We start from the raw sequence: 16909 nt of genomic DNA, 5'->3' as shown, positions 1-16909 counted from the left end.
TTTGCCCATATATTTCCTGGTTTTTGCCCATTTTTTCCCCGTTTTTTGCCCATATTTTGCCCATTTTTTTCCTGTTTTTTGCCCATTTTTTGCCCATTTTTTTGACTTTTTTGCCCATATTTTGCCCATATTTTGCCCCTTTTTTTTCCCATTTTTTCCTGTTTTTTACCCATTTTTTGCCCATTTTTTCCCGTGTTTTGCCCATTTTTTTCCCGTTTTTTACCCATTTTTTGCCCATTTTTTCCCGTGTTTTGCCCATTTTTTTCCCATGTTTTGCCCATTTTTTCCCCGTTTTTTGCCCGTATTTTTCCCATTTTTTGCCCATTTTTTCCCCGTTTTTTGCCCGTATTTTTCCCATTTTTTCCCTGTTTTTTCCCCGTTTTTTCCCATTTTTTTGCCCATTTTTGCCCGTTTTTTGCCCATTTTTTTCCCGTGTTTTGCCCATTTATTTCCTGTTTTTTCCCGGTTTTTTTGCCCATTTTTTGCCCGTTTTTTCCCCGGTTTTTACCCATTTTTTCCCGTTTTTTCCCCATTTTTTTCCCCGTTCCCTTTGTCCCCCAGCCGACAGCGTGGCCGCGGAGGAGCGGGAGCGGGAGCGGCGGCGGCTGCTGGTGCAGAGGTTCCAGAAGGCGCCGTTCGAGGAGATCGCGGCGCACTGCGGGGCCAGGGTCAGCACCAGGGAACAACACGGGAGGAAAAACGGGATTGAAACTGGGATTAGAGATGGGATTAGAGATGGGATTAGAGATGGGGTTAAATCTGGGATTAAAGCTGGGAATTGACCCAGGAATGAAGCCAGGAATTGTTACGGGAATGAATGATCCCGGGAATAAAGCTGGGAATTATCCCAGGAATAAATTTGGGATTAAAGATGGGGTTAAAACTGGGATTATCCCAGGAATGAACCCAGGAATTATTATGGGAATGAATGATCCTGGGAATTGATCTGGGGATTGATCTGGGAATTATCCCAGCAATAAATCTGGGAATAAAGCTGGGATTAAAGCTGGGATTACCCCAGGAATGAACCCAGGAATTATTACAGGAATGAATGAGCCCAGGAATAAATCTGGAAATTAATCTGGGATTAAAGATGGGATTATCCCAGGAATGAAGCCAGGAGTTACTATGGGAATGAATGATCCCGGGAATAAAGCTGGGATTAAAGGTGGGATTAAAGGTGGGATTATCCCAGGAATGAAGCCAGGAATTGATCTGGGAATAAATGATCCTGGGAATAAATCTGGGATTAAAGCTGGGATTATCCCAGGAATGAAGTCAGGAATTATTACGGGAATAAACGATCCCAGGAATAAATCTGGGAATGAATCCTGGGATTAAAGCTGGGATTATCCCAGGAATGAAGCCAGGAATTGTTACGGGAATGAATGATCCTGGGAATAAAGCTGGGAATTGATCTGGGAATTATCCCAGCAATAAATCTGGGATTAAAGATGGGATTATCCCTGGAATAAATCTGGGATTAAAGCTGGGAATTGACCCAGGTATGAAGCCAGGAATTATTACAGGAATGAATGAATCTGGGATTAAAATTGGGATTATCCCAGGAATGAACCCAGGAATTGTTACAGGAATGAATGAGCCTGGGAATAAATCTGGGAATGAATCTGGGATTAAAGATGGGATTATCCTAGGAATGAAGCCAGGAATTGTTACGGGAATAAAAGAGCCCGGGAATAAATCTGGGAATAAAGATGGGATTAAAGATGGGACTAAAGATGGGATTAGAGATGGGATTAAAGATGGGGTTAAAATTGGGATTATCCCAGGAATGAAGCCAGGAATTGATCTGGGAATAAATGAGCCTGGGAATAAATCTGGGAATGATTCTGGGATTAAAGATGGGATTAAAGCTGGGGTTAAAGATGGGGTTAGAGATGGGATTAGAGATGGGGTTAAAACTGGGGTTAGAGATGGGATTATCCCAGGAATAAATCCAGGAATTATTACGGGAATAAACGAGCCTGGGAATAAATCTGGGAATTGATCCGGGAATAAAGATGGGATTAAAGATGGGATTAAAATTGGGATTATCCCGGGAATGAATCTGAAATCAATCCAGGAATGAATTATCCCAGGAATAAATCTGGGACTTGATCCCGGAATAAATCTGGGATTCAAGTTGGGATTATCCCAGGAATGAACCCAGGAATTGTTATGGGAATAAATCAGCTCAGGAATAAATCTGGGAATAAATCTGGGAATAAAGATGGGATTATCCCAGGAATAAATCCAGGAATTGTTACTGGAATAAATGATCCTGGGAATAAATCAGGGAATGAATCCGGGATTAAAGCTGGGATTATCCCAGGAATGAAGCCAGGAATTAATACGGGAATAAACAATCCCGGGAATAAATCTGGGAATTGATCCTGGAATTATCCCAGGAATGAATCTGGGATTAAAGATGGGATTAAAGATGGGATTATCCCAGGAATGAACCCAGGAATTATTACGGGAATAAATGATCCCGGGAATAAATCTGGGAATAAATCCAGGAATTATCCCAGGAATTCCATGAGGAATAAATCCAAAAATAAATGTGGGAATTATCCCAGGAATAAATCTGGGAATGAATCCTGGGATTAAAGTTGGGATTATTCCAGGAATGAAACCAGGAATTATTACAGGAATGAATGATCCCAGGAATAAATGATCCTGGGAATAAATCTGGGATTAAAGATGGGATTAAAGCTGGGATTACCCCAGGAATGAAGCCAGGAATTGTTACGGGAATGAATGATCCCAGGAATGAATCCGGGAATTATCCCAGGAATAAATCTGGGATTAAAGTTGGGATTATCCCAGGAATGAAGCCAGGAGTTCTTACGGGAATGAACGATCCCGGGAATAAATGATCCTGGGAATAAATCTGGGATTAGAGATGGGATTAAAGTTGGGATTATCCCAGGAATGAAGCCAGGAATTGTTACAGGAATGAATGATCCCGTGAATAAATCTGGGAATGAATCCTGGAATAAATCTGGGAATTCATCTGGGAATAAATGATCCTGGGAATAAATCTGGGAATGAATCCGGGAAAAAAACAGCCCAGGAAGAGAGGTGGGAAAGGATCAGGCCAGGAATAAAGCTGGGATTAAAGCTGGGAATTATCCCAGGAATAAATCTGGAATTATCGCAGGAATTGATCCGGGAATAAACGATCCCAGGAATAAATCTGGGAATCGATCCAGGAATGAATGAGCCCGGGACTAAATCTGGAAATGAATCTGGGATTAAAGCTGGGATTATCCTAGGAATGAAGCCAGGAATTGTTATGGGAATAAATGATCCTGGGAATAAATCTGGGATTAAATCTGGGATTAAAGATGGGGATAAAGATGGGGTTAGAGATGGGTTAGAGATGGGTTAAAGTTGGGATTATCCCAGGAATGAACCCAGGAATTGTTATGGGAATAACCGATCCCGGGAATAAATGTGGGAATTGATCCGGGAATAATCCCAGGAATAAATCTGGGATTAAAGCTGGGATTATCCCAGGAATGAACCCAGGAATTGTTATGGGAACAAATGATCCCGGGAATAAATCTGGGAATTATCCCAGGAATAAAGATGGGGTTAAAGGTGGGATTAAAGCTGGGATTATCCCAGGAATGAACCCAGGAATTGTTACAGGAATAAATGAGCCTGGGAATAAATCTGGGAATGAATCCAGGATTAAAGATGGGATTATCCCAGGAATGAACCAGGAATTATTACAGGAATAAATGATCCCAGGAATGAATCTGGGAATTTATCTGGGAATTATCCCAGGAATCAATTTGGGAATTAATCCTGAAATAAGTCTGGGAATGATCCCAGGAATAAATCTGGGAATGATTCCCGGGAATAAATCTGGGATTAAAGTTGGGATTATCCCAGGAATAAATCCAGGAATTGTTACCGGAATGAGTGATCCTGGGAATAAATCTGGGAATGAATCCAGGAATTATCCCAGCAATAAATCTGGGAATAAATCTGGGAATGAATCCCGGGAATAAATCTGGGATTAAAGTTGGGATTATCCCAGGAATGAACCCAGGAATTGTTACGGGAATGAATGAGCCCGGGAGTAAATCTGGGAATGAATCCGGGATTAAGGATGGGATTAAATCTGGGATTAAAACTGGGATTATTCCAGGAATGAACCCAGGAATTGTTACAGGAATAAATGAGCCTGGGAATTATTCTGGGAAGGAATCTGGGATTAAATCTGGGATTATCCCAGGAATGAAGCCAGGAATTAATACGGGAATAAACAATCCCGGGAATAAATCTGGGAATTGATCCGGGAATTATCTCAGGAATAAATCTGGGATTAAAGATGGGATTAAAGATGGGATTAAAATTGGGATTATCCCAGGAATGAACCCAGGAATTATTACGGGAATAAATGAGCCTGGGAATAAATCTGGGAATTATCCCAGGAATAAATCTGGGAATCGTTCCCAGAATAAATGATCCCGGGAATAAATCTGGGAATGAATCCCGGGAATAAATCTGGGATTAAAGCTGGGATTATCCCAGGAATGAACCAGGAATTGTTATGGGAATAAATGAGCCCAGGAATAAATCTGGGATTAAAGGTGGGATTAAAACTGGGATTAAATGTGGGAATTTAATTAATTACTTCTGTGACTTAATTAATTATTAATGAAACAATAATTACGGATTCCTGTTTGTTCAATAATGATTCCCGTTAGTCAGCTAGCTAGCTAATTAGTTAATGAGTTAATTGGCCGCTGGCCATTGATGGATTGGGTGTTTCCCATCAGTCAATTAACAGTTCCTGTTCATTAGCTGGGTAATCAGTTAATTAATGAGTTAATTGATGGGTCGGGTGTTCCCTGTAAGTCAATTAATGGTTCCCGTTGGTTAACGATGTAATCAGTTAATTACTGAGTTAATTGGGTCGGGTGTTCTCTGTTAGTCAATTAGCGGTTCCATTAGCTGGGTAATCAGTTAGTTAATGAGTTAATTGGTGAGTTGGGGTCCCGTTAGTGAATCAATGGTTCCCATTAGTTGGCTGGGTAATCAGTTAATTAATGAGTTAATTGGGCTGGGTGTTCCCTGTTAGTCAATTAGCGGTTCCCGTTTGTTAACGAGCTCATCAGTTCATTAATGAGCTAATTGATGGCTTGGGTGTTTCCCGTCAGTCAATTAACAGTTCCATTAGCAGGGTAATCAGTTAATTACTGCGTTAATTGGTTTGGGTGTTTCCCGCAGGCGTCGCTGCTGCAGAGCAAACTGAACCAGATCCTGCACATGAGCGTCAGGTGAGGGACACACGGGAATATCGGGAATATCGGGAAAAATGGGGGAAAATCGGGAATATCGGGAATATCGGGAATATGGGGAATATGGGAATATGGGGGAATGGGGAATGGGGGAATGGGAATGGGGGAATGGGGGAATGGGAATGGGGGAATGGGAATGGGGATGGGGGAAATTCGGGAATGGGATTGGGGAATGGGGAATGGGAATGGGGGAATGGGGAATGGGGATGGGTGAATGGGAATGGGGGAATGGGGAATGGGAATGGGGGAATGGGAATGGGAATGGGAATGGGGAATGGGAATGGAATGGGGGAAATTCGGGAATGGGGATGGGAATGGGAATGGGAATGGGGAATGGGAATGGGGAATGGGGGAATGGGAATGGGGGAATGGGAATGGGAATGGGGGAATGGGAATGGGAATGGGGAATGGGAATGGGAATGGGAATGGGGAATGGGAATGGAATGGGGGAAATTCGGGAATGGGGATGGGAATGGGGAATGGGAATGGGGAATGGGGGAATGGGAATGGGGGAATGAGGAAATTCGAGAATATGGGGAAATTTGGGAATGGGGGAAATTCGGGAATATGGGAATATCGGGAATGGGGGAATGGGAATGGGGGAAATTCGGGAATGGGGGAAATTGGGGAATTTGGGTATTTGGGAATATGGGAATGGGGAAATTGGGAAATTCGGGAATATGGGGAATGGGCGGAATTCGGGAATGGGGGAAATTCGGGAATATGGGGAATGGGAGGAATTCGGGAAAATGGGGAAATTCAGGAAAATGGGGAAATTGGGGAATGGGGGAATGGGGGAATGGGAATGGCGGAAATTTGGGAATAGGGAAATGGAAATTTGGGAATATGGGGAATATGGGAATGGGGGAATGGGGAAATTCGGGAATGGGGGAAATTCGGGAAAACGGGGAAATTCAGGAATGGGGGAATGGGAAATGGGGAATGGGAATGGGGGAAATTCGGGAATGGGGGAATTTGGGAATATGGGAATGGGGAAATTGAGGAATGGGAATGGGGAAATGGGGAAATTCGGGAATGGGGGAATGGGAATGGGGGAAATTGGGGAATGGGGAAAATCGGGAATGGGGAAATTCAGAAATTCGGGCATAGGGAAATCAGGAATATGGGAATGGGGGAATGGGGAAATTGGGAAATGGGAATGGGGAATGGGGAAATTTGGGAATGGGGGAAATTCGGGAATGGGGAAATGGGGAATGGGAATGGGGAAATTGGGGAATATGGGAATGGGAATGGGGGAAATTCAGGAATGGGTAAAATCGGGAATGGGGAAATTGGGGAATGGGAATGGGGGAACGGGGAGATTTGGGAATGGGGGAATTGGGAATATGGGGAATGGGAATGGGAATGGGGATGGGCGGAATTCGGGAATGGGGGAAATTCGGGAAAATGGGGAAATTCAGGAATGGGGGAATGGGGAAATTTGAGAATGGGGGAAATTGGGGAATGGGAATGGGGAAATTTGGGAATGGGGGAAATTCGGGAATATGGGAATATGGGGAATGGGAATGGGGGAATTCGAGAATGGGGAAAATCAGAAATGGGGGAAATTCGGGAATGGGGAAATTTGGGAATATGGGAATATGGGGAATGGGAATGGGGGAAATTTGGGAATATGGGAATATGGGGAAGTGGGGAATGGGAATGGGGAAATTGGGGAATGGGAATGGGGGAATGGGGAAAATCGGGAATGGGTGAAATTCAGGAATTTGGGAATAGGGAAATGGGGAATATGGGAATGGGGGAATGGGAATGGGGATTGGGGATTGTCTGGGAATTGTTTGGGAATGAGGGAAGTGGGGGAATGTGGGGGGAGTTGGGAATTTGGGAATGGGGGAGTGAGGGAATTCAGGATTGGGATTTGGGGAATTTGGGATTGGGGATTTGGGAATTGGGCAATTCAGGGAAATGAGGGAATTTTGGGATCGGAGACAGAAATACGGGATCGGGAATACAGGATCGGGAATTTGGGATTGGAGATGGGAATGTGGGAGCAGGGACAGGAATTTGGGATTGGGGACGGGATTTGGGAATGGGGATGGGACCTTGGGACTGGGAATTCGGGAATTTGGGATTGGGAATTATTCAGGAATGGGAATTTAGGGTTGGGAATGGGATTTTGGGATCAGTAACGGGGAATCTGGGAATTCCTGCTGTTCCTACCTGAAACTTCTTTTTCCTTCCCATTTTTCCCATCCCAAATCCCCACCCCAAATTCCTGCTTTTCCCACCCCAAATCCCCCCTTTCCCCATTCCCAAATCCCAATTCCCTACCCCAAATCCCCTTTCTCCATCCCAAATCCCATCCCCATCCCATTTTTCCCATCCCAAATCCTATTTCCCACTCCAAACCCCCTTTTCCTTCCCGATTTCCCTATTCCCAAATCCCAATTCCCACCCCAAATTCCAATTCCCCCTTCCCAAATTCCCTCTTTCCCCATTCCCAAATCCCCTTTCCCACTCCAAATCCCCTTTCCCCATTCCCAATTCCCCCTTTCCCCATCCCATTTTCCCCACCCCAAATCCCAATTCCCAAATCTGCAATTCCCACTTTCCCCATCCCCCAAATCCCAATTCCCCACCGCAAATCCCCTTTCCCATTCCCAAATCTCCAATTCCCACTTTTCCTATTCCCAAATCCCTTTTCCCCATTCCCAAATGCCCTTTCCCATCCCATTTTCCCCGCCCCAAATTCCCCTTTTCCCACCCCAAATCCCATTCACAAATCCCCTTTCCCCGTTCCCAAATCCCCTTTCCCCCATTCCCAATTCCCCCATTTTCCCATCCCAAATCCCATTTTCCCCTTCCCAAATCCCCTTTTCCCCATTCCCAAATTCCCTTTCCCCATTCCCAAATCCCATTTTCCCACCCCAAATCCCCTTTCCCATCCCCTTTCCCCATTCCCCAAATCCCATTTTCCCCATTCCCAAATCCCCTTTCCCATCCCAAATCCCATTTTCCCCATTCCCAATCCCATTTTCCCATTCCCAAATTCCCTTTTCCCATTCCCAAATCCCATTTCCCCATTCCCAAATCCCATTTCCCCATTCCCAATTCCCCCATTTCCCCATTCCCAAATTCCCTTTTCCCATTCCCAAATCCCATTTCCCCATTCCCAAATCCCATTTTCCCCATTCCCAATTCCCCCTTTTCCCCATTCCCAATTCCCATTTCCCCCATTCCCAAATCCCCTTTCCCCATTCCCAATTCCCCCTTTCCCCATCCCATTTTCCCCACCCCAAATCCCAATTCCCCACCCCAAATTCCCCCTTTCCCCATTCCCAAATCCCAATTCCCCTTTTCCCATCCCAAATCCCCTTTCCCCATTCCAAATCCCATTTTTCCCACCCCAAATCCCAATTCCCACCCCATATTCCCCTTTCCCACCCCAAATTCCCTCTTTTCCCGCCCCAAATCCCTTTTCCCACTTTTCCTATTTCCAAATCCCAATTCCCACTTTCCCCATCCCAAATCCCCCCTTTCCCCATTCCCAAATTCCCCTTTCCCCACCCCAAATCCCATTCCCAAATCCCAATTCCCCATTCCCAAATCCCCTTTCCCCATTCCCAAATCCCCTTTCCCATGCCAAACCCCCTTTTCCTTCCCAATTTCCCAAATCCCAATTCCCACTTTCCCCATTCCCAAATCCCAATTCCCACTTTTCCTATTCCCAAATCCCAATTCCCCATTCCCAAATCCCGTTCCCATCCCACTGTTCCCCATTCCCAAATCCCAATTCCCACCCCAAATCCCCTTTTCCTTCCCAATTTTCCATTCCCAAATCCCCCCTTTCCCCATTCCCAAATCCCATTTCCCCATTCCCAAATTCCCCCTTTTCCCCATCCCCAAATCCCATTTTCCCCATTCCCCAATCCCCTTTCCCCATTCCCCAATCCCATTTTCCCATTCCCAAATCCCATTTCCCCATTCCCAAATTCCCCTTTTCCCCATTCCCAAATCCCCTTTCCCCCATTCCCAATTCCCCCATTTTCCCATCCCAAATCCCATTTTCCCCATTCCCAATTCCCCTTTCCCCATTCCCAAATCCCATTTCCCCATCCCAAATCCCATTTTCCCCATTCCCCAAATCCCCTTTCCCCATTCCCAAATCCCATTTCCCCATTCCCAAATTCCCCTTTCCCCACCCCAAATCCCATTCCCCAATCCCATTTTCCCCATTTTCCCCAAATTCCCTTTTCCCATTTTTTCCCATTTTCCCCCAGGCCTCCCCCGAGTCCCTCCGGGGCCGTCCCAGCCGTGCTGGGCCCATCCCAATCCCCACAATCCCAATCCCAATCCCAATCCCAACAATCCCAATCCCAATCCCAGCCCCCCCACTCCATCCCGGTGTACGAGATGAAATTCCCGGATCTCTGCGTCTACTGAACCTTCCGGGAGCGCCGCAATTCCCAAAAATTCCCAAAAATTCCCAAAAATTCCCCAAATCCCTCGGGGGCGCCGCTCGGGCTTTGGGGTCGTCCCCGGTTTTCCTGGGATTCTCTGGGGTTTTTTGGGATCGTCCCAGGTTTTCCTGGGATTTCCTGAGGGGTTTTTTTGGGGACCATCCCTGGGATAGTCTGGGATTTTTTTGGGGTTTCCCTGGGATTTCTTTGGGATCATCCCAGGTTTTGGGTGGGATTTCCTGAGGGATTTTTTGGGCACCATCCCTGGGATATTCTGGGATTTTTTGGGGTTTCCCTGGGATTTCTTTGGGATCTTCCCAGGTTTTGGGTGGGATTTCCTGAGGGGTTTTGGGGTTTTCCTGGGATTCTCTGGGGTTTTTTTGGGATCATTCCCAGTTTTCCTGGGATTTCCTGAGGGGTTTTTGGGATTGTTCTGGGGTTTTCCTGGGATTCTTATGGGGTTTGGAGTTTTTTTGGGATCACCCCTGGGTTTTCTGGGTTTTTGGGGTTTTCCACGGGATTTGTCCCCATTTCTCTGGGATTTCCTGAGGGATTTTTTGGGATCATCCCAGGTTTTCCCTGGCATTTCCTGAGGGTTTTTTTTGGGGACCATCCCTGGGATATTCTGGGATTTTTTTGGTTTTCCCTGAGATTTTTTTGGGATCATCCTGGGTTTTCTTTGGGATTTCCTGAGGGGTTTTGGGGTTTTCTGTGGTTTTCCTGGGATTATCCAGGGTTTTTGGGGCTTTTTTTTGGGATCACTTCCGGTTTTTCTGGGATTTTCAGGGTTTTTTTAGGGGATTTGTCCCCATTTTCCTGGGATATTTTGGGATTTTTTGGGCTTTCCCTGGGATTTCTTTGGGATCGTCCCGGGTTTTGGGTGGGATTTCCTGAGGGGTTTTGGGGTTTCCTGGGATTCTCTGGGGTTTTTTTGGGATCATTCCCAGTTTTCCTGGGATTTCCTGAGTGGTGTTTTTGGGTTTTCCTGGGATTGTCTGGGGTTTTTTTGGGGGGGTTTTCCTGGGATTTTCCAAGGGGTTTTTTTTGGGATCATCCCCAGTTTTCCAGGGCTTTTCTGAGTTTTTTTGGGAATTTTCTGAGGACTTTTTTAGGGGTTTTTTGGAATTGTTCCAGGTTTTCCTGGGATTCTCCAGGGTTTTTTTGGATCATCCTCACTTTTCTGGGATTTCCTGAGGGATTTTTTGGGATCATTCTGGGTTTTCCTGGGATTTCCTTGTGTTTTTTGGGGATTTTCCTGGGATTTTCTGGGTTTATTTTGGGCTCATTCTGGGTTTTCCTGGGATTGTCCCCATTTTTCCGGGATTTCCTGAGGGGTTTTGTGGGGATTTTTTGGAATTGGTTTGGGTTTTCCTGGGATTCTCCAGGGTTTTTTTGGGATGCTCCCCCATTTTCCCTGGATTCCCTGGGGTATTTTTTGGGATCGTTCCTGGTTTTCCTGAGATTTTCTGGATTTTTTTGGGGATGGTCCCAGGTTTTTCCTGGGATTTTCCTGGATTTTTTTGGGATCATCCCAGGTTTTCCTGGCATTTCCTGGGGTTTTTTTGGGGGGGGAGGAGCTGCAGGAATGGGGATTTTTCCTGGGATAACTGGAATTTCTTGGGGAAAAAAAAAAATTTGGGAATTGCAGCGTTGGGAAGGAGCTCAGAGAAATGAAGGGTGGGAAATCCCAAATGGGAAAATCCCAAAATGGAAAATCCCAAAATGGGAAAATCCCGAAATGGAAAATCCTGGATGGAAAATCCCAAATAGGAAATTCCAGAAGGAAAATCCCAAAGGGAAAGCCCTGGATGGAAAATCCCAGATGGAAAATCCCAAATGGAAAATGGAAAATCCCAAATGGAAAATTCTGGATAGGACATTCCAGAGGGAAAATCCCAAATAGAAAATCCTAAATGGAAAATTCCAAATGGGAAATTTGGGATGGAAAATCCCAAATGGGAAAATCCCAAAATGGAAAATCCCAAATGGGGAAAATCCCAAAATGGGAAATCCTGGAATTCCTGGATCAAAAATTCCAGATGAAAAATCCTGGATGGAAAAAAAAAATCCCAAATGGGAAATCCTGGATGGAAAATCCTAAATGGAAAATGGAAAATCCCAAATGCAGAATCCCAGAAGAAAATCCCAAATGGGAAAATCCCAGATGGAAAATCCCAAATGGAAAATTCTGGATAGGACATTCCAGAGGGAAAATCCCAAATAGAAAATCCTAAATGGAAAATCCCAAATGGGAAAATTCCAAAATGGAAAATCCTGAAATTCCTGGATAAAAAATTCCAGATGAAAAATCCTGGATGGAAAAAAAAAATCCCAAATGGAAAATCCTGGATGGAAAATCCCAAATGGGAAATTCCAGGTGAAACATTCCAGAAGGAAAATCCCAAAGGGAAAATGGAAAATCCCAAATGGAAAATTCTGGAGAGAAAATTCCGGAGGGAAAATCCTACATAGGAAATCCTAAATGGAAAATTCCAAATGGGAAATTTGGGATGGAAAATCCCAAATGGGAAATCCCAAAATGGAAAATTCTGGAATTCCCGGATGAAAAATTCTGGATGGAAAATTCCAGAGGGAAAATGGGAAATCCCAAACGAAAAATCCTGGAATTCCAAATGGAAAAATCCGGGATGGAAAATCCCAAAATGGAAAATCCCAAAATGGAAAATCCTGAACGGGAAATCGGAGATGGAAAAATCCTAAAAGGAAAAATCAGGATGGAAAATCCCAAATGAGAAATCCCAAAATGGAAAATTTGGGATAGAAAATGGAAAATCCCAAATGGAAAATCCTGGAATTCCTGAAGGAAAAGTTATGGATGGAAAATCCCAAAATGGGAAATTCCAGAGGGAAAATTTGGGATGGAAAATGGGAATTCCCAAATGGAAAATCTTGGATGGAAAATCCCAGGTGGAAAATGGAAAATTCTGGCTGAAAAATTCCAGAGAGGAAGATCCCAAAGGGAAAATTCCATAATGGGAAATTTTGGATGGAAAATACCAGATGGAAAATGGAAAATTCCAAATGGAAAATCCTGGAATTCCAACTGGAAAAATCCCAGATGGGAAATCCCAAATTGGAAATTCCAAACAGGAAAATTCCAGATGGAAAATTTAGGATGGAAAATCCCACATGGACAATTCCAGAGGGGAAAATCCCAAATGGGAAATTGTGGAATTCCCAGATGGAAAATTCTGGATGGAAAATTCCAGATGGGAAATCCCAAAGAGGAAAATTCCAGAGGGAAAAATCCCAAAAGGAAAAACAAGGATGGAAAATCCCAAATGGAAAATCCCAGGAAAAAAAAATCCCAAATGGAAAATTCGGGATGGAAAATCCCAAAGGGAAATCTCAGATGGAAAATCCTGGAATTCCTGGATGGAAAATCCCAAATGGAAAATTCCAAATGGAAAATCTCAGATGGAAAACCCCAAAAGGAAAACCCCAAAATGAAAAATCCCAAAAGGAAAATTCCCGGAATTCCTAACTGGAAAATCCGGGATGGAGAATTCCCGCCTCCCTTGGAATGGGATTTTTTTGGGAAAATCCCAAATTTTTTTGGGAAAATCCCAAATTTTTTGGGAAAAATCCACCCTTGGGCTGCTGCAGATGGACCTGGAATGCCGGAATATTGGGAATTTTGGGATTTTCCCGAAATTTTGGGATGAGTTCCTGCAGTTTTGGGTGTTCCTGCCTGGAAGAATTTTCTGGATTTTGGGGAATTTTTTTTGGGATTCCCAAAGAATTCCCCAGGAAAAAAAAATGGGAGAGGAGGAACTTGGGAGGAATTTGGGGATTCTCGGATTCCTGGGATCCAGCCGGGTTTGGGGCAGGGAAAATTTGGGAATTCTTGGCGGCAAATCCGGAACATTCCCAAAAAAACCCCGGGAGCGGCAAAGGGAGGGGTGGGGAAAGGAAACCTTGGGAATTCTGGGATTGGCTCCCGAAAATTCACAGGAATTTGGGGGTGGTTGGGATTTTTTCCCCAAAATTCCAGCCTTTTTCCAAAATTCCAGATATTTCCCCAAAATTCCATGGGTTTTTTCCCCCAAATTCCATGGGGTTTTTTCCCCCAAAATTCCGGGTTTTTTTCCCAAAATTCCATGGTGTTTTTTTTTCCCAAAATTCCATCTGTTTTTCCCAAAATTCCATGGTTTTTTTTTTCCCAAAATTCCGTCTGTTTTCCCCCCAATAAACGCCGGCGTTGGCACCACGGCTTCAGGAGTGTCGGGAATTTTGTTGGGAATTTGGGATTCGGGGAATGAATGGGGTTGGGATAATCGGGAACGGGGTTGGGATAATCAGGAATCGGATTGGGATCATTGGCATCATTGGGAATGGGATTGGGATCATTGGGAATGGGATTGGGATCATTGGGATCATTGGGAATGGGGTTGGGATAATTGGGATTGGGAAGTGGGAATGGGGCTGGGAGCCAGGACTGGGACTGGGATAATCGGGAATGGGATTGGGAATGGGGTTGGGATCATTGGGAACTGGGAATTGGCCCTGGGGAACTGGGAATGGGATTGGGATAATCGGGAATGGGAACTGGGAATGGGGCCAGGAATGGGACTGGGAACTGGGAATGGAAATTGGGAATGGGGTTGGGGTAATTGGGAATGGGAATAGGAACTGGGAATGGGAACTGGGAATGGGATTGGGATACTGGGAATGGGATTGGGATACTGGGAATGGGATTGGGATACTGGGAATGGGGTTGGGATCATTGGGAATGGGGTTGGGATGGACTGGGAGGAGTTGTTGGGATATCGGGAATGGGAACTGGGAGTGGGGCTGAGATACTGGGAATGGGATAATTGGGAACTGGGATAGTTGGGAATGGGGCTGGGACAGTCAGGAATGGGGCTGGGATAATTGGGAATGGTGTTGGGAATGGTGAATGGGATTGGGATAATTGCGAATGGGATCAGGAACTGGGAATGGGATTGGGATACTGGGAATGGATGGGGACAGTCGGGAATGGGGCTGGGAATTGGGATCAGGAGCAGAAATGGGAATGGGGCCAGGAACAGGAACTGGGAATGGGATTGGGACAATGGGGAATGGGGTTGGGATCATTGGGAACTGGGAATTGGCCCTGGGGAACTGGGAATGGGATTGGGATAGTTGGGAATGGGAACTGGGAATGGGGCCAGGAATGGGATTGGGAATGGAGCTGGAAATTGGGAATGGGGTTGGGGTAATTGGGAATGGGAATGGGAACTGGGAATGGGAACTGGGAATGGGATTGGGATACTGGGAATGAGATTGGGATCATTGGGAATGGGGTTGGGATGGACTGGGAGGAGTTGTTGGGATATCGGGAATGGGAACTGGGAGTGGGGCCGGGATATTCGGGAATGGGATAATTGGGAACTGGGATAGTCGGGAATGGGGCTGGGATAATTGGGAATGGTGTTGGGATAATTGGGAATGGGATTGGGATAATTGGGAATGGGATTGGGATACTGGGAACTGGGAATGGGATACTGGGAATGGATGGGGACAGTCGGGAATGGGGCTGGGAATTGGGATCAGGAGCAGAAATGGGAATGGGGCCAGGATTGGGAACTGGGAAGGGAATTGGGACAATGGGGAATGGGGTTGGGATCATTGGGAATGGGGTTGGGATGGACTGGGAGGAGTTGTTGGGATATCGGGAATGGGAACTGGGAGTGGGGCTGGGATATTCGGGAATGGGATAATTGGGAACTGGGATAGTCGGGAATGGGGCTGGGATAATTGGGAATGGGGTTGGGAATGGTGAATGGGATTGGGATAATTGGGAATGGGATTGGGATAATTGGGAATGGGATTGGGATACTGGGAACTGGGAATGGGAACTGGGAATGGGGCCCAGGTAATCGGGAATGGGGTTGGGATCATTGGGAATGGGAACTGGGAACGGGATTGGGAACGGGAATTGGGATTGGGGGCTGGGAATGGGGCAGGGGGAACCGGGAATGGGATTGGGAAAATCAGGAATGGGATTGGAATCACTGGGAATAGGGCTGGGATGGGGTTGGGATAATCGGGAATGGGGTTGGGAACGGGAATTGGGATTTCTTTGGCATTTTGGGATTTGGTTTGGGATTCTGGGATCGGTTTAGGGATTGGTTTGGGATTCTGGGATCCATTTTGGGATTGGTTTGGGATTTCTGGGATCAATTCTGGGATCCAGTCTGGGATTCCTTTGGGATTTGTTCTGGGATTGGTTTTGGGATCTCTTTGGGATTTGTTTGGGATTGATTTGGGGGTTGGTTTGGGATCCATTTGGGATTCTGGGATTGGTTTGGGATTTTTTGGGGGGGATTCTGGGATCCATTCTGGGATTCGTTTGGGATTTGTTTGGAATTTTTTGGGGGATTCTGGGATGGATTTTGGGATTCATTCTGGGATTGGTTCTGGGATCCGTTCTGAGATTTCTTTGGGATTTGTTTGGGATTTGTTTTGGGATTCTGGGATCTCTTTGGGGTTTTTTTTGGGATTTCTTTGGGATTGGTTCGGGATTGGTTCAGGGATTGGTTTGGGATCCATTTGGGATTCTGGGATTGGTTTGGGATCCATTTGGAATTTTGGGATTTGTTTGGGGATTCTGGGATTGGTTTAGGGATTCGTTTGGGATTCTGGGATCCATTTTGGGATTTCTTTGGGATTTCTTTGGGATTTCTTTGGGATTCTGGGATTGATTCTGAGATTCCTTCGGGATTTATTCTGGGATTGGTTTTGGGATTTTTTTGGGATTTCTTTGGGATCTCTTTGGGATTTCTTTGGGATTGGTTTGGGATTTGTTCGGGATTGATTCAGGGATTGGTTTGGGATTGGTTTGGGATTTCTGGATCCATTTGGGATTCTGGGATTTGTGCTGGGATCCATTTGGAATTTTGGGATTTGTTCTGGGATTCCTTTGGGATTTCTTTTGGGATTGGTTCAGGATTCCTTTGGGATCCTGGGATTCCTTTGGGATTTATTCTGGGATTCCTTTGGGATTTATTCTGGGATTCTGAGATTAATTTCTGGATTCCTTTGGGATTCCTTTGGGATTCATTGGTTTGGGATTGGTTTGGGATTCTGGGATGGATCCTGGGATTCCTTTGGGATTTGTTTGGAATTTTTGGGGGATTCCTTTGGGATTCTGGGATTCATTTC

The 16909-nt window shown here is 45.3% G+C and overlaps 1 protein-coding gene across 1 annotated transcript in view; it reads left to right on the top strand.

Annotated features, from left to right (window-relative positions):
- The window catches only part of EFR3B (EFR3 homolog B), a gene marked incomplete at its 5' end in the record, with an annotated part of 31492 nt that extends 17985 nt beyond the window's left edge, over nucleotides 1-13507 (top strand). The window contains 4 exons of the mRNA XM_071420282.1: nucleotides 562-668; nucleotides 5248-5297; nucleotides 9560-9961; nucleotides 10061-13507. Of these exons, the coding sequence (XP_071276383.1) occupies nucleotides 562-668; nucleotides 5248-5297; nucleotides 9560-9722 (320 nt within the window). The remainder of the gene's footprint in view (nucleotides 1-561; nucleotides 669-5247; nucleotides 5298-9559; nucleotides 9962-10060) is intronic.
- Nucleotides 13508-16909: the final 3402 nt, after the last annotated feature.

Source organism: Agelaius tricolor, unplaced genomic scaffold (assembly GCF_023055355.1).
Source record: "Agelaius tricolor isolate 1412-34295 unplaced genomic scaffold, bAgeTri1.0.p SCAF_133, whole genome shotgun sequence".
Lineage (NCBI taxonomy): Eukaryota > Metazoa > Chordata > Aves > Passeriformes > Icteridae > Agelaius > Agelaius tricolor.
The sequence above is the reverse complement of the archived record's forward strand: the minus strand, read 5'-3'. Positions and strand labels throughout refer to the sequence as shown.